Here is a 19,854-nt window from a genome sequence, read left to right as displayed (position 1 = left end):
CAAAACCCTTCTCTTTTTGTATCGGGGGTTAAAAAGTAGGTGTTACACTTCAGAATGGCACAAGTGCAGAATATAGATCAGCTTAGCGACAATTTGTTTAATATGAAGGCCACTATAACTAAAATGCCACAAACTTATACTTGATGGCCTCAAAGTATCGAAATCCCACTCACCACAAAATTCTTGGTCGCACATCAGCAGCAGTTCCAACCATTGTGGTCCAGTAACCCTGGGGATGTTTACAGTGCCCCCATAGCAAGCAGGCAAGCACTTCGGGCTGATATGCTTGTGGAGCGCCTCGCGGTCGCTGCCGAGGAAGATGATGCGCGAGCGCAGCTTCTCTCTAAGGAACGGCTTGAAGAGTTGGAACACCATGTTGAACACGTACGGCTGGTTGATTATGTAGAGGCCTTTGACTCGGACTGGTATGCTTTCCTGAAATTGAAAATTCATACAATTAGATCTACGAAATTAATTGATAGTTGATTACAGAGAGAGGATCAGGTAAGATATCATTTGTTTAGTTTAAATCGTCATCAATGATTCTAAAAACAGTCAAGTATGAGTTGGACTCGTGCATTGTACTTAGAAGTAGAATCGGTATCATCATAAAACTCCAAAATCTTCAGTTCATTTTGATGCCATTGGATGAAGAAAGATCGCGTGATTTTTTCCGACCAATCTCCCTTAAAATACATTTTTCACTTGCACACTGTTAGAACTTCACTGGCAATATTTTATTCAGCTCTTCCTATATCACTTACCTAGTTAAAGACGACACCTATCCTATTTCTATCCTATTTAATTTCTAAGTCCAATGGGATAGTTTTATTGACCTAATTGTTACCGCAAAAAGTGGGATAGATATAATTACAGAATCAGAACCCAATTACGTCATTATAAGTATCTAATTAATCACAATTTTACATTAAATGTTTGTAACGTTGATTACCTGAAGCCAGTCGACGATTCTCTTGGCGAAGGGTGGCGTGAACTGCCAGACCTGCTGCATGGACAGGCCCTCCATGTCAAAGATGACCACGGCGCCGCAGATCTGAGTCTCTGGCTCCAACATGGCGGCTTCCAAGAACAGCACACAGCCTTTGAACACTTCGTCCAGCGTGCATTTGTTGTGGTTCCAGTGTTCTGGAAAGGTATGTGGAGTTTCATAAGTACAAACGAGCATTTCAAGATAATCATCAAGGTATCTTAAATGTACATACATAAAACATTGCAAGCCCAAAATGACCATGATGATGATTATGTAGTTGCAATGTGTTCACTGCTCTCGTCTGCAGGTACATTCTTTGAAAACTAGGCACTACTATTTGAAAAAAAAAATAGAAAAGAGTTTTTGATACTGAGGTTGGTAAGGTACCTTTTAATTTATCCAGTGTAATGATAACATCATTTGCATACAAGATTGCAGATCTGCCGTGATTAATTTTGATTGATGATTATCAGGTCAAGTCATTATTCTTCGTTGGATCAATACAGATTAAGTATTTATGTTTTAATCTTATTACAATGTTTTAACTATGTAGTATAAGGTTTGTTTTTGTTATGGATTATCCTCTTACAATCTTAGGGACTTGATTATTTTTAATAACGTAGATACAATAATGAACGTTAAAATCATATTACTCGCTAATCTTTTACAATCCAGTTCTCCTTCACTCCAAGAATAGTTTTAGGTTCATTTTAAGTTCAATGTGAGCAATATATTGACATTTAAACTTGGTCTAATACCAATATAAGAACACCTAATACAGTATAAGGTCTCTCGAGACATATAACATGCAAATGCAATGTACGCAAATGCAATAACAAGTGCACTAAATGCGTATATAACACACCTTTAATTATGTACTTATTTGTAGTTTTCACGTATCTTTCATTCCTTTTTTATTGCCATATTGACCCGGAAGATATGTCTGGAATAATAATAACAGTGGAGGTAATGTATCGCATTGTAAATGTCTTTGATATCGAGTTGTAAGTTAGATGACGTCCGATGAAAATACGTAGGTAGTATTTGCTTCTATCATGAAACTGTAATTTGGTTAATTTTCCGGTGACTGAGTTTATAATGTGTAATATTATACGATTTGTTTTTATCTAAGGCCGTGAGTACACGACAAGTGATAAAACCAGTGTAGTGCGTCCAAAAAATTGTCTAAAAAACCGTAGCATTTAGTAGAGGCACCGTAGCACTAAACTGCATCGTAGTAACCCAATGTAATTTGTTATAAAAAAGTTGTGAACCAATCATTTCTTCCATAAAATAATTTATTCGTTGTCAAACTTGTGTCTAAAAAAGTAAGAGCTGTATCGAGAAGTCACAGCCTTACTCGTAATTATACCCCTAAATGGGTTTTCCTGATGATGCGGTTAAAAAATTAAAATGTTATTAGTTAGATATAAAGGTCATTTTTATACACAAACATAAGAAATTATGATACACGAATTTACCTACTATGTTATTATAGACGCATCGTACCTAGTATTATTTATTGTTGTTTTATTGACCTATACAAAGACTTTATATGCGGTAGCGTGTAATTGAAGCGTTAATTTCAAACGCTATAAAGCATCATCATAACAAACGTGATTAATATGGAAAATTCTTACAGATTTACAGTATAAAGATTTTGTTTACCTACTTTGTTTGCATACATGGTGAGGTATATTCATTTGAAAAATAAAGTTTGAAATTAATGATCCATCCAATTAGGTAAAAAGTTACGATAAAATATTTATTCGTTCGTAGCGTTTCATCCGCCTTTTGACTAACTAGAATGCAGGTGGAACGCGGAAGGGCAGGCAAAACAAAATGCTACTTACTGCCTAGTTCAAGGACTAGTATTCTGCGACCGAGGTGGTCTCTATTCGGGAGCACTGTCAAGATGTTCTGGTTGAAGATGTTGGTTTCCTTGCTGGGGATCAGGCCATCGTAGTGCTTGTGGTGCTTCAACTTGAAGGCGTAGTAGCGTTTGATCTGTGAAACGAACAAATAGTATGATCAGAATATTATTGTAAATATTGAAAAGAGCTAAACTTGATTTAATTTTGTGTTTACGAACAAAGGAATGAGGCTGCGAGTCCATTAGGATGCTGAAGCGAGCTCGTCGCTTCACTCCGTAACAATACGAATAGCGGCCGTCCGCGACTTCGTACGCGTGGATCCGTTTACCCCCTTAGGGGTGGAGGAGTTTCGTAAAATCCTTTCTTAGCGGATGCCTACGTCATAACATCTACGATGCCAAATTTCAGCCCGATCCGTCCAGTGGTTTGGGCTGTGCGTTGATAGATCACTATATCAGTCAGTCAGTCAGTCAGTCACCTTTGAGTTATTGTATATTTAGATGTAGATACTTTTAAGGCTTAACTTACCAAATCATAGGCACTCTCTGGATAGAACTTGCATGGCCTGAGGAATCTGATCAGCCAAGCGTCACTCTCTAAAGGCACGTACAAATCTTTATCCTCTGTAACAAAAGCATACATAAGCTATTACATGGTATGTTATTATAACTGTCTCACCGATTATCACGCTTCAATGTAGAGCTTGTACTATGGTGACAAGTTAACGGAAAAACATACCTACTTAAATTGTACTTAATTAACGTCCGTGACTCCGGACATAAATGTACATGTTCATGATATCTTTACCATATGCTTTTATGACATCAATATAAGCAGTGTTGAACTTATAGTAGGCCAGAAAAATTTTGGCTCTCCATATCCAGAGAAAAAAATGCCATTAGATTTATTGAACAATGCCTACATTTCCAATAACAAGACATTAGATATCCCATGATAATTACAATTTACATAACAGCCAAATCTTTTCCCGGAACAAAAAATATTTGACGATATCTTGACCTTGGTTTTTATAAGCGTGGGCCAAAAATAAAAACCCACAATGCGCATATTAATGTTTTATGTACCTACGATATAAATTGCTGATAGATTGGTTAAACCACAAAATGAAAAAGTTGTTCTTGAAACAATCTCCTACCTAAATAAAATGAAAATCGTATACATATACTCGTACCAAGCACATTTCAAGGATATAATAAATTTTTCATGCTTTTCTGTCAGGTAAAAGCAATTTAGTTATTGTATGAGTTGTTCTTCAAATGTTTTTAAGTAAAAGTCAATATCTGTTGAGGAAGGCCATGGTAGAGTTAATAGTGACTAAGTTTATACAAATATATAATTTTCTGCGTTTAAGATGTATAAATTAAAAATATCCGACTTAAGTATTGTGTTTCTTTTCAATTACCACCACTATGCATGAGCTTTTGTGTGAATTATCCAACAACAATGAGTCAGAATAAGGAAAATTACTAATTAAATCAAAAATGATACTGCAAAAACATTTCCGATTTCAGACGTCAGAATCAAAGTGATTTTTTACAAACTTATGCTAAGTTGTTCAAGTGTTATCAACTTTTAAGTGTTATCGGCTTTATAAATCCAAACCCAAATGAACTATTTAAAAACATGAATATTTTTGTAAGGCTAGAGATATATAGATTAAATTTCAGCAGATTTAATTAATTTTCTGTACAAAGTTTGATGTACCGTTTGTCCAAATATTGAACATTTTCTAGTAAAGAATCCAAATAACTTTCAGTAACCATGCTTTCCAGCATTTTGAGTACACATTTAGGTATTCTTGCAGGCACTTATGGTGCAGACAGCCTGAGAGCCATCTTGACACCGCGCTCAATGATCCTTACCAACTGTAAGCACCGGCGATTATGCTAATAAGCTGATTGCTTGGCCCCAAGATCACAAGTCATCATTCGTCATACACTCGTCATGTATGTTATTGTAACCAATCATAAGTGATGAAAGAAATGATAAGTTGAAATGTCTTCAAAAGATGATTTTTCGAGGTACACAAGTGACAAATCAAGTGTGTGGCATCTTTTGTATGTATGGGTAGTTCAGTGCTAGCTAGACGAAACTGTCTGTTACTCTTTTTTTGCTTACTTACGTACATTGCAAACTATTTTTCTGTTGATAAAAAACTTATTATTGGGATGTATCTGGTCTTAACAAAAACAGTCACAGATCAGGCATATAGACACATGGATAGTTCAAGGTTTTCTTTTTTTTCATAACTCAGAAGGAATCCTAAAACGAATCAACGTAACCAGCGTGATGATGAGTGGTAAGTTCCATTTGAGAGTCTCATTATGAGACGGTATTAGGTAGATTAGTTTTTTCAAGCAGAATAAATCTATAATCGTTTTTGTTCAATATTGAATTACGTAACCGAATAAGATAATTATTTACTAATGAATAAAAAAATCTAGTCGGATTAACGAAGATTAAACGACTCTTTGATGTTTATTTGTTAATAGTTTCACAAATAAGTGAAGACTTTTGTTGCCGTAAATAATTTACAAAATAGACTTCAAATGTAGGTACTTATGTGTGTGTTCAGAATTAATATTTATTTATATTAGAGGATGTTAAAATTACCAGTCACTAGGACAATCGGAGACGACAATATTTGACTAACGATTTCGGGGATTTACATAGATCTGTTCTGGTATTATTTTAGAACTGTTCACATTTATATATTTGTTTTTAAAGTGTTAAAATTACTATTTAGGACAACTATAGTGTATTTTAGTTGATATACGGTGCTATTTTAAAACAAAAACGTGTAATCTAATATTGAGTGTAAAAAACAGGATGTCATTCAAAAATGCTTTAATGACTATTATCGTAAACAAAAAGCCAAATTGCTTCTGAAAAAATAATTAGTTCATCATACGAACTACAAAAGCGGGAAAAAATATAAAAATAACTATGTAAGAATTCCGGTGCTAATTGACGAAACTTGAACTCGACTAGTTTATGTTTATTTTAGTACCTAATTAGTACCTATCTAAGAGCTGTTCATCTTTGTCATAACTAGCCAAGCCATTTAGGACGAATAACGGAAAACGGATGCAGTTTAGGAAAGAAGGTTATTTACCTGTAAGAAGTCTCCTCAACTCTTCAACAGCTGGCTTGATGTTTTCGGGGGTTTCCCTGAGCTCCTTCCTGGCTATCTCCTGGACGGATTCCCGGGGCTCATCCAGCTCGAACTGCAGCAGGAAGTCTCCGAGCTGCACTCCTGGGAGTTTGTCGATGTCCGACAGCATATGCTGGGATACTGAAAAAGGAAATAATATTGTAAGCAAGTTGTTAAATTAAAATAATTATAACATGTTTCTATGATAGTTTTGTTTAGTTTTAAGCCTTATCTACAATTATGTTGATGCAAATAAATGTTTTCTATATCTAATGCTGAGAGGTTCCAAGAATTTGATGATCCACCATATATGGTCCGCTAACAAAGCCGGTTATCACTGAGTTTTACTCAAAAACATTTTGGGCCACGGATTAGATAATATACATACGGCAACGGCCTATGAATTGGCGATTGACTACGAACGTTTCCCCCATTTACTAGAAGGTTTTGGAAAATGGCTTTTACCAGAAGCCTTCTTACGTGTCTGTTAAGTTTTCCGTGCTGACATCCCAAGAAACAATAATAATTTACATCAGATCAATTTAGAATACAATATGATATACATAGGTACTCGTATTTCAGTCATTTCTCCATAGCATCATAATTTACTTAAAGTGTTTGCTAAGTCAGTTTGCCAACTAGTACCTATAATTTGGTTGATGTGTCATTGCAAACAAAATGCAATATTACATAGAATAAATGGGTATGTTTCTAACATCTAGAAGTTGCGAGGCATTTGCGAGGCAACTTAATAGTCACTTACATTGACTTCGAAATTTTAAACTATAAACCGATTTTTAAACGGTTATGTCACTACAACAGCAGTTATTTGGCTTTCTTGACCAAGCAAAATAGCCTGTTCAAAATACCACCGTTCTCAATTTATGCTAGTTTGTTTCTAAAAATAAATCACTATTTTAAGATTAATTAATGTTAATAACCACAACTGGCTATAAAAGTCAAAGGTTATTTCTAGAAAAAATACGATTAGTCATGTCTCCTAAAAAGAGTTTAGTGATGCTGTAATATGTAAATGGGCCGGTATATTTTTGGATATAGATTCGGCCAATAACTTATACGTAAGTAGGTGTAAATAACCGGTTAAACCGTCTTAAGTCTAGAAGTTATTTTAACTAAAGTTATGCGAATGAACACAACGTAGCGTAGGTAATAATAGAATACTTTTGTAATGTAAGTTATTTATAACAATTAACGGTCATTATGATTGAACATAAAATTGTGATTCATACTAATTGGATTTTTGTAACTTTAATGTGACGGTAATTAGAACTAGGTCTGTGTGGAATACTCATATTTCAAAACAATGATGTGCATTAACTTGATGATTTGCGGCATTATTTTGTAGGTAACTGTAAAACTTATGGAAACTTTCGTAGACGTTGTTCAAAGCTTGACATTTATTAAGTTGGATATTTGCCATACATTGACGAGGTTGTTAACCTTCGTTTGCCTGTATACTGTACAATCCTGTTCTTGGGCAGGCCCGTGGAAAGTCCATTAACACTAGAAGTGCCGAAGATTACGACCCCCCTAAAAGCGCCGCTGGGTCAATTTTGTCCCAGCATATATTTTGTAACATTTTTTTAGTTTCAGGCATGAACATTATGGTTTAAACTATTTTTAGTATCCTTAAAAAATGGTTTATCTATATAGTTAAATCAATATGTACTTATTTCTTAAAAAATATGAATGTATTCAATTTTAATTTTTAATTATTATAAGACTGATATTTTTGGTTTCATATAAAAATAGTCACATATTACATGGTTTTATACTGTATTAAAATTATGAAATTACTAATTTAACTATTTATTATTCTTTTTGAATAAATAATAAATATCTTACAAATAATAGTGCACATTTTGCACAAAGTTTTTTTGTATGGTTTTTTTGTCTCTCTGGTCTACTATGTGTTTAGGAACTTCTATAGGTATGGTTATTTTTCTGTTATCCGTACACACACAGTGAAGTTTTTTACCAGTTACAATGAAAAGTATGTACGTATAATTTTAAAAAAATTATAAGTCACACATTTTAAAAATGTATCAAATCATACAATATATGAACTGGCCCATGTCTTGAAGTCACCTTCCTACTTATAATATAAATGTAAAAGTTAATAAAGATTGATGAATTGATGGATGGATGAACCGATGAACGAATAGGAAGGATGAATGGGTGGATTTAAGCCTTGAAATTGAACTAAGTGAGTGTGGATTCATGGTTAGATCGATTGTTGTTTTTTCACTCTTTCACGCAAAAAAAACTAAGCCGATCTTAATAAAACTTTGCAGTTTTATTGTTAATATTTCAGAATAACATAATATAGTCTATAAATAACAATAATATTCAGTTATTTGGTCAAATAACAACGATAAGTGTCAAGAAATTAGGTCTTTCTATGATAAACTTAATTTCTCACTAGGTGAAGTCACAGGCAAAAACTAGTACAATTTAATTACATTTCTGCATTGTGATGAGTCACCTAAACGTTCCTCACCTCCCCATTCTCGTATTTCCTCGAAACAAGGACTCTTCAACGAATTATTGTTGCAAATACCAAGGTGGGACAAAAATGACCCAGTGGCGCTTCTAGGTAAAACCGATTTTAATTTTTTTTCTAATAATGTTATATTATCAAAAACATTAAAAATTGATAAAATTCAATAAATCAGGAAAAGTCAAAAAGTTTCATGGACTTTCGTTGAAAAATAAAAAAGTTAGAGACGATCAAACTCGCGAGTGGGACAAAAATGGGACGGCGGCCTTTCTAGTGTTAAGCAAAATGTTATTTGTGGAACATTCCGTTTAATTCTAACACAACTTTTACTTAGCACTAATATAGGCATAACTTTGTGATAGGTGATAGTGACTAGGTTACGGATTACCTACGTACGTAACGTACGACTATATTATCTACATATATATATATGTCACCGTAAAATTGTGAATTCCGTCGGATTATAATCTGACGTAGTTAATTTACAATCTAACCTAACCTAACCCACTGTTAGTTTACAATCTAACGCGTTATATTATAAACTGACAGAGTTTACATTTTCACGTTGACATATATATCTCAAAGGTGACTGACTGACTGACTGACATAGTGATCTATCAACGCACAGCCCAAACCACTGGACGGATCGGGCTGAAATTTGGCATACAGGTAGATGTTATGACGTAGGCATCCGCTAAGAAAGGATTTTACGAAACTCCTCCCCTAAGGGGGTAAAACGGGATTCACGCGTACGAAGTCGCGGGTGGCCGCGAGTTTATAAGGGAGAGTCCGGTAATTTGGACCAGTTTTTTTCAATCCCATTTTACACATAGTTTTCTTTTGTTTTTGCTAATGTTCATGGTATATAATTAAAGATAAATTATTCAACTTACTATTTCATAGGTATTAAGCAACACAATTGTTGTATATTTAGCACAAATCAACAAAATACGAGTTCAGAGCTTCGGTCCAATTTAGCCAACCGGTTCGATAATTTGTACCACCGGGTTACTAAATTGGATTTCAATCAATTTCAAGCCTATAAAAAAACTATGGCAAAATATTATACGATACATTCTTAACAAATTAGGTAACGAAAAGGAACAGTAGTTAATAATATAGACAATCGATATTGTTTTACACGTTATCACGATTTTGAGTAAAAGTTTTGTAATTCCAATTATCGTAACGCACACTTGTACCTAATTTACTTTGCCAGTCTTTTGCTTTCATTTATTGTTAGTCAAACATAAATACGATATTATAACTTCAAAATATAATTTATTAAAAAAAATTCAAAATCCTTTGGTAAAGTTCCATACAATTTGATGTGGTACAATTAAGCCGACTAGATGATAGTGCTTTTAAAAAATCGGTAAAAAATATGGCTTATAAATACCGAAAAATGTTTCAAATAATTGTAATCCACACTAATTTACGCTTCTAAATAATATATTAGAAACACCCTGTGATTAAATTTAACAAAATTACAAACTAAACATGCATTGTCAAAAGTTACTTGAAAACAATGAAAAAATACTTTTCAAAATAAAACACACGTGTTCATTTTCACGGCAAAAACCTCATGGTTGATATTAATTGAATTTAGTTGTGTATCGCTGAGTGTTGCAACTATAGACATTCAATAAATATTTTACGAAATATGAGGGTGGTACAATTTACCCGGCGGTACAATATACCGAACTCTCCCCTATTACAAAGCTGAAGAGTTTGTTTGTTCATTTTTTTGCTCGAACTCACTAATTTTAGCATCAGAAACTATTGGACGGATTTGAAAAAAAAAATGTGTTGGAGAGCCCATTTATTATAGAGCAAAGCTTTAGGCTATAACATCACCCTACAGCCAATAGGGGCAGAGCAGTGAAGAAAAATGTTTCAAAAACGGGAAATATTTTTCAAACTATTTTCACGTGTATGAAGTCGCGGGCACAGCTAGTATCATTATAACATTTGTCCCCAACAGGATTCGAATGCGTGACTGTTGGCGTGTTGTACTTAGTCAGGTCCTACGAGAGTCACTAGGCCAGGCTGTCGTCAATATTATCTTTGCAAACGCAATATTTGTAGATTACCTGTTAAAAATATACATTTACGTAGGCACTTACGGTTTGGTATTCAACTAATACTGTGTTGATAATGATCACTTACACTGACTTCGAAATTTTAAACTATAAACCGATTTTTAAACGGTTATGTCACTACAACAGCAGTTATTTGGCTTTCTTGACCAAGCAAAATAGCCTGTTCAAAATACCACCGTTCTCAATTTATGCTAGTTTTTTTCTAAAAATAAATCACTATTTTAAGATTAATTAATGTTAATAACCACAACTGGCTATAAAAGTCAAAGGTTATTTCTAGAAAAAATACGATTAGTCATGTCTCCTAAAAAGAGTTTAGTGATGCTGTAATATGTAAATGGGCCGGTATATTTTTGGATATAGATTCGGCCAATAACTTATACGTAAGTAGGTGTAAATAACCAGTTAAACCGTCTTAAGTCTAGAAGTTATTTTAACTAAAGTTATGCGAATGAACACAACGTAGCGTAGGTAATCTATATATATAAAAATGAAACCCGTTTCGCGTTGTCACGGCATCACGTGTGAACGGCTGAACCGATTTCGATAATTCTTTTTTTTAAATGTTTGTGGAAGTCCAAGGATGGTTCTTACGGAAAAAAATATTAAGAAAATCTCTACGCTAAGGCGGTACGAAGTTCGCCGGGTCAGCTAGTAATATAATACTTTTGTAATGTAAGTTATTTATAACAATTAACGGTCATTATGATTGAACATAAAATTGTGATTCATACTAATTGGATTTTTGTAACTTTAATGTGACGGTAATTAGAACTAGGTCTGTGTGGAATACTCATATTTCAAAACAATGATGTGCATTAACTTGATGATTTGCGGCATTATTTTGTAGGTAACTGTAAAACTTATGGAAACTTTCGTAGACGTTGTTCAAAGCTTGACATTTATTAAGTTGGATATTTGCCATACATTGACGAGGTTGTTAACCTTCGTTTGCCTGTATACTGTACAATCCTGTTCTTGGGCAGGCCCGTGGAAAGTCCATTAAGCAAAATGTTATTTGTGGAACATTCCGTTTAATTCTAACACAACTTTTACTTAGCACTAATATAGGCATAACTTTGTGATAGGTGATAGTGACTAGGTTACGGATTACCTACGTACGTAACGTACGACTATATTAACTACATATATATATATGTCACGTAAAATTGAGAATTCCGTCGGATTATAATCTGACGTAGTTAATTTACAATCTAACCTAACCTAACCCACTGTTAGTTTACAATCTAACGCGTTATATTATAAACTGACAGAGTTTACATTTTCACGTTGACATATATATCTCAAAGGTGGCTGACTGACTGATTGACTGACATAGTGATCTATCAACGCACAGCCCAAACCACTAGACGGATCGGGCTGAAATTAGGCATGCAGGTAAATGTTATGACGTAGGCATCCGCTAAGAAAGGATTTTACGAAACTCCACCCCTAAGGCTGGTTTTAGTTCATACAGATCGGCTGTGCGGAGCGATCCGCACTGACAGTCCGCGTGACACTAAAACCAGCCTAAGGGGATAAAACGGGATCCACGCGTACGAAGTCGCGGGTGGCCGCTAGTTTATATTACAAAGCTGAAGAGTTTGTTTGTTCATTTTTTTGCTCGAACGCACTAATCTCAGCATCAGAAACTACAGGACGGATTTGAAAAAAAAATTGTGTTGGAGAGCCCATTTATAGAGCAAAGCTTTAGGCTATAACATCACCCTACAGCCAATAGGGGCAGAGCAGTGAAGAAAAATGTTTCAAAAACGGGAAATATTTTTCAAACTGTTTTCACTCGTATGAAGTCGCGGGCACAGCTAGTATCATTATAACATTTGTCCCCAACAGGATTCGAATGCGTGACTGTTGGCGTGTTGTACCTAGTCAGGTCCTACGAGAGTCACTAGGCCAGGCTGTCGTCAATATTATCTTTGCAAACGCAATATTTGTAGATTACCTGTTAAAAATATACATTTACGTAGGCACTTAAGGTTTGGTATTCAACTAATCCTGTGTTGATAATGATAATTAATATAGGTATGTTATTTAAGTTTTTCCTAACTTAGGTTTTTAATATTTATTTTACACGTAAGTATGTTTTGTTAATTTCTAATAAATATCGGCTTTACTCAGGTGAAAAGAGACCAAACTGTGTTAAACTGGCTGACGAATATTAATTTATGCATCTGAGGGTATTTTAATGTGCTGAAATTAAAATGAGGAAAATTTTAAAATTATCAATATCTCAACTCATTTTAATTCGGATCACTGAAAGCCGGCAATAAATAATGAAGTTAAGATATCAATAAATCTCATTGCGTGGGTCGAGAATTGGCATTCCTAAAATAATGAATGAATATGCCGACCGTGTGATGCATGCGTCGTAATCGTAAGTGTACATTAATGGAACATTATAAAGTAAGTAGTTACTCACATTTCCCCATTGTTTCGAATTACAGTGTAAAATATCACAATGCAACGTCCGCGGTAGATGATCGACAAGAGTGCGCGCGAGACTGTGGCGCTGGCGGCCGCATTTGTTTTATATTAGGAAAGCAATACGGTTGGGTTCGGCCACAGCAAGGGCTTAGCGGCCAGAACAACCATCAAGCAACTGACACGGTAAATGTGTCTGTAAATATGGGGAGCATTTATAAATAATTAGTATTACCGCATGATTAAGCAAAATTAAATGTGATTATTAATAATACTTATTACTGATACTTGTTAGTCTTTACCGTCTCCTGCCAGAGCAATAAAACAGTCAAGAAAACAATGTTGTCAGTAAAAAAATCATTTTAGTGAAATCAATATTCCAAAAAGTAAAGCGGCAAGCGGCCGGCCTTTTTTTTATCCACAGCGAAGAAGCTCTTGGCCTGTTTCTCACCTGATGGTAAGTGACGATCAGGCCGGACTTTCTTATAATATCAATTTTAATTTAATAATATTATTGATTTTCGTAAGTCGTACATGTACTTCATCGTAGTCGTACTCCGTAGCATACATTACTACGACTGCTACGACAGAATAAAAACGTTTGCAAAAAAAAAATCTTTCAGTAGCATGTCAGAATATTAGAATAAAACTAGGTACGTATGTTATTGACTTGCTTGTTTTATTTGTACTGTATCATGGTGTGGTTATACCCACATCGCCAGCCTTATAATTTGCGCAGGCGCATGTGACGTCACTGTGAACCTCAAGTTCAATGGTCACATTTATAAGATGAAATTGCATGATAATTCCTTTACAATGAGGCTTTTCGTAATTAATTTTATGCAAAAACAACGGGATGTCAAAGGGCTGAATGACATTGTGTATTTTCATTATAGAAATTATACATGTAGATACTCGTAACAACTTCCAATGTGGCCTAAGTTATTAATAGCCGGAGATCTATACTGGTAGGTTTCGATTCGAGGATCATACACACCAAGCAAGGGACTGAAAAACTTTATTCATAGAAATAATTTATTGCAGCTTTAAAAGTGAGAAAATACTTAATATTATGAGTAACCTATATCCGGTTCAAAGGTCAAAAACACGAAAAAATAAGCACTTAGTTAAGTCAGAGTTTTACCAATATTTATTTTCGTGCAGTCGTTGTATGTGCTGTGCACATGTAATTTCTATAAGAAGGAGTTGTGAGTTATGTTATATGGTTAGCTATGATAAAAGACAATGCCGGAAATTGGCGTCTTTTTTTTTTCACGCGGCCATCAACCAAACTTTGTTTTTTGATTACAAAATAGTGTAATAAACCAAATTTACTATGACATGTATACCTCTAAACTCAGTCTGAACTTAGTTACGAACATTAGAAGTTTGATGATTTTCATACTAGATTTGCTTTTTGCGCGCAAAGTTTTGTAAGAAATTGCAACAAAATAGTTAGATTGTATGTGTAAACAAACAATACCATCCATTAAAGGCTCCAGACATCAGTATGGAGCAGAATCAGCGCAATAAAAAAATAGGGCAATATTTTGTTGCAATTTCTTACAAAACTTGCGCACAAAAAGCAAATCTAGTATGAAAATCATCAAACTTCTAATGCTCGTAACTCAGTTCAGACTGAGTTTAGAGGTATACATGCCATAGTAAGTTTGGTTTATTACACTATTTTGTAATCAAAAAACAAAGTTCGGTCGATGGCCGCGCGAAAAAAAAAAGACGCCACTTTCCATACAAAATCTGGCATTGTCNCGTGCTGAATGTTGAAGGACAGTACGCGCCGCCCACGCCGCAAGTGCATAGACAAACGCCGCGACTGTCAAGAGTGAATCAAGACACGCGCTCCGTCCGTTCATCAAGAAGAAGGGCAGAATTAGAGGCCAAATTAAGAGTGGCCCGCCAGGAACTGGAAGTTGCCAAAGCGGAATTGGAGTTGGCCCAATTGGATTCCGACATGGAAGAGGATCCAGAAAAAGTGCAATACAGGCAAATGCAGATCGAAGATTGGTCGGACCACTCGAGCATCATCGCCGAGAAGGTACCGCCGAAACCACAGCCGCTACCGCCGCCGCCGCAAGTTCTACCGCTGCCGCCGCCACCGCCGCCGCAAGTGTTGCCGCCGTTGCCGCCGCAAGTGTTGCCGCCGCCGCCGCCGTCGCAGCCACTACCTTCGGAAGGGAGGACCGATATTCAAGAATTGGCCATGGCTATCACCAAGCTGTCACAGAGGGCAGAAGGTGGCCTCACAATGCAACTGGTCGACCTCCCAAGTTTCAACGGCGCATGTGAAGAATGGCTCGCGTTCAGAAGGTCGTATGAAGACACCGCGCGCTCCTTCACGCCGGCACAGAATTTGGCGCGACTACGAAGGTGTCTCCAAGGGCACGCAAGGGAGGCAGTCAAGAGCCTCCTGTTCACCGCCGAGGATCCGGAAGAGCTGATGAAGAGCCTGGAGGTCCGGTTCGGCAGACCTGGAGCGATAGNGCATTGTCATTTACATGATGATTTAATTTCTACTATCGAAAAAAATAAGCGAATGACCTTTCGTGAAAAATATCTAAATGATGGTGAAAACCGCATCAAAATCCACTGGGTCGTTTAGGAAGTTAGCGGATAAACATAAACATACAAAGGTGGAGAGTTACTTTATTTGATACATTCTTGTAGGTACATATTTTTATAACTGCATCACTAATATTACATTAGATTACGGTCCAATGACTTCGTGCATTATGTGGAATCTTTTAATTAAGTTGCACTGAGATAGCACCAGAAAGAATATACCTAATATTACAGCAGTAAAGCGCATTGATAATATTGTCCTTGTTTATTAAATGTGTGAATTTATTACAATTCTTAAACGCTTTCCTATAAAGAATAGTATAGATAACATATAGATTGAAATTTTTCCTCATGTCTTGAAATTTGACCGTGAACTAGTCATCATGACGCTGCATAAATAAGCATTATAAGAGTATTATTAATTTCAAACTGTCGGTCGAACTTCTCCAGGAAATTGAGTTTGAATAAGGTTCATGAATATTCATAAAACTATATCAGCATATAAACTAAACATTTATTTTTGTTTTCTAAACGTCATCATTCCTTTTACGCCCGTTACGTTCTATTGTCCATCAAATACTTAAATAGGACTTAGTCACACTAAAGGTTAAGCACACCTATCAACCCGGAAAGGGATCATCAACGTTACGGTGCGGATAAGTGTGTTTCAGTAGGGAGTTTAATGCAAAGAGACCGCCTCGAGTTGATACGGTTACGTACGATCCGTTTCCTGGTTGATAGTGTGCTTCGTCCTTTAAAAAACCCAATGGCCTTCGAGAAAAAGAACATTTTGGATCATTATATAATACATACCTAAGAAAAGTTGTTTTTTGATAACAACAGGATCTAATCATATTTTTAAGCGAAATTGTATATTTTCGTATTTGTACAAAAATCTTTAATATTGTTCTTTTTAGCTCCTTTATTGTCATCGAAAATTAGATAGGCTTTACCTGGGTGAAAATTATAATATTTTTACTGTCTCATATTTTTCCTTCAATAATTGATGATTAATTTCAGGAGGATTTATATCAGTTTGAATAAATGTTTAAAGACCTACTAGTGCATCTAATTAGAAGCACCTACCTATCTATAGGTAGGTAAATAAATTAGACCTGCAACAATGTAGACCAAAAGGTTAAACTGCCCGATTCATTCAATGCGCCATCTAGTGAAGATAGCTGGAAACAAGTTTCTGCCGTTAATATACCGATCAATGATTTGCGTAATATTACGACACAAACGGCATAGATGGCGCTAATGCCGTTGATGAATTTTATTTTCAAAAGTTTTGCAATAACAAAACATTGTATAAAGTTCACTGTTTTTAATAACTTTGTGATGAAGGCTGCCCGACCAGATCATACTTCATGGATACAAAATTATGGAGTATAAATAATCTAAAGTCCAAACATTAATAGAACTTAACACACAAAGAAGACATAATCATATCCTAGACGTGAGTCACATTTGACTCACGGGCTAGGGACGTTAAAGCATTATGGGTAGTAAATAAAAACAGGGCAGCCATTTTAATCATGATGTGATCAAGGGTTGACAGATTGTGACTGAAAGATTTCATTTTCAGTTCAGTATTCACAAAAGTACCAACATGAGCTAAAAACAATTTTGATTAATTAAATAACACGTGCGATTTTGCAACTTTTTTTATCTGATGCACTGGCGACTGTACGTACAAATTGACAGTACTTATACAGTTTTTAAACCAAAGATATCTTTAAATGCGTATTTTAATCAAATTATCTCTATTTGGACCCGACCTAGTTAACGGTAATCATAGAGCAGCTGACCCTCAATGCAGTTCTAATTAAAGGCCCGTCTAGCACGAGGTGGTCGAACTGGTCGGACCGGTCGACCCATAGCATCGTTGAAGAAAAATCGACTTTGATATTCGTTGCTCTCGATTAGCATTTCGATAAAGTAAGAGTTAAAAATAGCGCCTATTTATAAAACAGGATGTTATAAGGAACAGAAAATCTGTGTGATCCTCTTTTTTCCTCGCAACGACAAAAATCGCATACCCTTTGTGACATAGGTCGTTGCGAACGGACGGACTTGGCGAAACCATGGCTCTATCTCTATTTTATTGTTTTAGCAAGAAACCATAAGGAATTCACGCCGTCAAAAAGTCATCATTTTTTATTCAGAATGGAGGAACAATAGGCTGATCTGATCTATTACACATTACGAGTTACATTCGATTGACTAAACTAGCAGCTAGTATAGAAAAAGAGTAATCGATTCCTTACCCAGAATAACCGACAGTTATATTGAATTATTCATTTATTTGGCGTTTAGTGGATAAAATTTACCATATAAATTGGTAATAACTTCTATAAGTAATAAAATAACTATCTCTACGCAATTTCTCGAAACGTTTTCACTCGTAGCACCTAATAGAAAACTAATCTGATTGCTGGTACGCAATACAATGTCTCCCATCTACTGTATTTTGCTTCAAACACAATGCTTAGATCACTTACTTTTTGTATTGTGAAAATATGAAAGCACAAGATGTTGTGTCTCTTTAGTTGTAGGTGCGTATATTGTATGAGCTTTGGTAGTCGCAATTTAGATTAGGCGTAGGCTATTTTTTAATTGGGTAAGTAGTTCGAAAAATATAGAGTCACGTTTAAATAACGCTCACTAAAAACGAGAATAAAAAAGACCAGAGAATATCTGAGACAATGGAAAAATTATATTTTTTCGTAATTTAATTAAGGTTTAATTTGTTCAAGGATATCGAGTACTTTTACTGGAATTAGCATAATGGTTGATACATTTTGTTTAAACGCAACTTTTATACGTTTTGTAACAGAAATCGTGTCGCGATTGTTGTTGCAATATATCGAAAATTATACCAGTTAGCTTACGTAATAATTATATTCGAGTCTAAAAGACGTGTGACTCTTGCAAACTCTATCTAAATCAATCAACTAATATTAACACCTTTATTAATTTGCGTACTTATCACGACGATTATATAAAAAAATTGAATTCACATTGTCACACAAATCAAACTGTCCTGACGTCAATTTGCGGAGAACGATACATCAAATTACATACTTTCTAAATGTAGCATGTAATGTGATCTTTACATCACATAGGTACATTTTGTTCCAAAATAGCGCTCTGTCACAAAAAATACATAAGATGCCACAGTGCTATCTTCAGTAAGATGTTTGGGACTCGTACGTCACAAAACTGACGCAAGCACTAAGAACAAAAAGTACAGCCTAATGGCATGGATCACCTGCTTAGTAATACGTATTACAAATGTTTAATTCTGTATAAAATAAGAATAATTTTATGTTAATTCGGAAGTTATATGCGGTTCCACGCGACATATTGACACTGATGCATTTTCCTGACGCAAAGCCCGTGCCAGAATGACGTCTACTTTCAAGAAATGCAACAATGTAAACCTAAAAGGTGGTGGGTAGAACGCGTAGACACAACAATCTATAAAAAAATTAAAAGTCTCATGAAAGTGGATAGCGACATCGTGTTTATTAAGGCGTTTATCACGCCGAGTAGGTATATCGATTTTACGAGGTAAGCCTATACATTTGTCGTCTAAAATCAGCGATAAGATTTTATCACGGTATGTATCCTAGCCCGGCATAAGTATTAGACTAGACTCCCCGGCATTCGGCCGATAGTTGGGCGCGTTTCTAATTTGTATGAAGAATCGGCCGACATCAATATGTGCACTTTCATAGTTGTTCATATTCACCCAACTATCAGCCGTCAAGAAGTCTGTAGGTAGACATAAATCGCAATAACAAACCTGTCAAGTCCAAGCTCATACTAGTATCGAAAACATAAAGAAAGATCTTAACATTGACTTTCTCTCTAGGTTTATTTTTTATTTTATTTTATTGTTAGGAAAAGAAACAGCATTATACCTACATAGAGTTTCCCAGAAATGTTGGGCAATTTTCCTTATATTACACTTTCAGTGGTGTCAGACTAAAGTCTTTTTCGCATATTTTTAATTCAAAAAGTTTCGAATTTTCATTTTTAATACCTATACCAAAATGAAATCTTATTACTGAAACTTAGTTGTAAACTCTACGCCGTATTACAGTAGAAAGCTTTTACTCTATAATTCAATGCCATTGAACCAGCAACGTGTCAGTGAACCC

At 35.2% G+C, this 19,854-nt stretch overlaps 1 protein-coding gene across 2 annotated transcripts in view; it reads right to left on the bottom strand.

Moving 5' to 3' along the window:
* The window catches only part of LOC114366804 (alpha-tocopherol transfer protein-like), a 30,226-nt gene that overhangs the window by 1,244 nt on the left and 9,128 nt on the right, over positions 1-19,854 (bottom strand). The window contains exons 1-6 of one of the 2 annotated variants that reach the window (XM_028323792.1): positions 13,104-13,211; positions 6,002-6,181; positions 3,394-3,488; positions 2,845-2,998; positions 953-1,146; positions 174-435 (exon numbers count right to left, since the gene is read on the bottom strand). In XM_028323792.1, the coding sequence (XP_028179593.1) occupies positions 174-435; positions 953-1,146; positions 2,845-2,998; positions 3,394-3,488; positions 6,002-6,181; positions 13,104-13,113 (895 nt within the window). In that variant the 5' untranslated portion in view covers positions 13,114-13,211. Of the gene's footprint in view, positions 1-173; positions 436-952; positions 1,147-2,844; positions 2,999-3,393; positions 3,489-6,001; positions 6,182-13,103; positions 13,212-19,854 lie in introns of those variants that run through there. The other variant, XM_028323791.1, reaches the window with a different exon arrangement.

This window comes from Ostrinia furnacalis, unplaced genomic scaffold, assembly GCF_004193835.3.
Source record: "Ostrinia furnacalis isolate ACB-3 unplaced genomic scaffold, ASM419383v2 OfSCF0694, whole genome shotgun sequence".
NCBI lineage: Eukaryota > Metazoa > Arthropoda > Insecta > Lepidoptera > Crambidae > Ostrinia > Ostrinia furnacalis.
The sequence above is the reverse complement of the archived record's forward strand: the minus strand, read 5'-3'. Positions and strand labels throughout refer to the sequence as shown.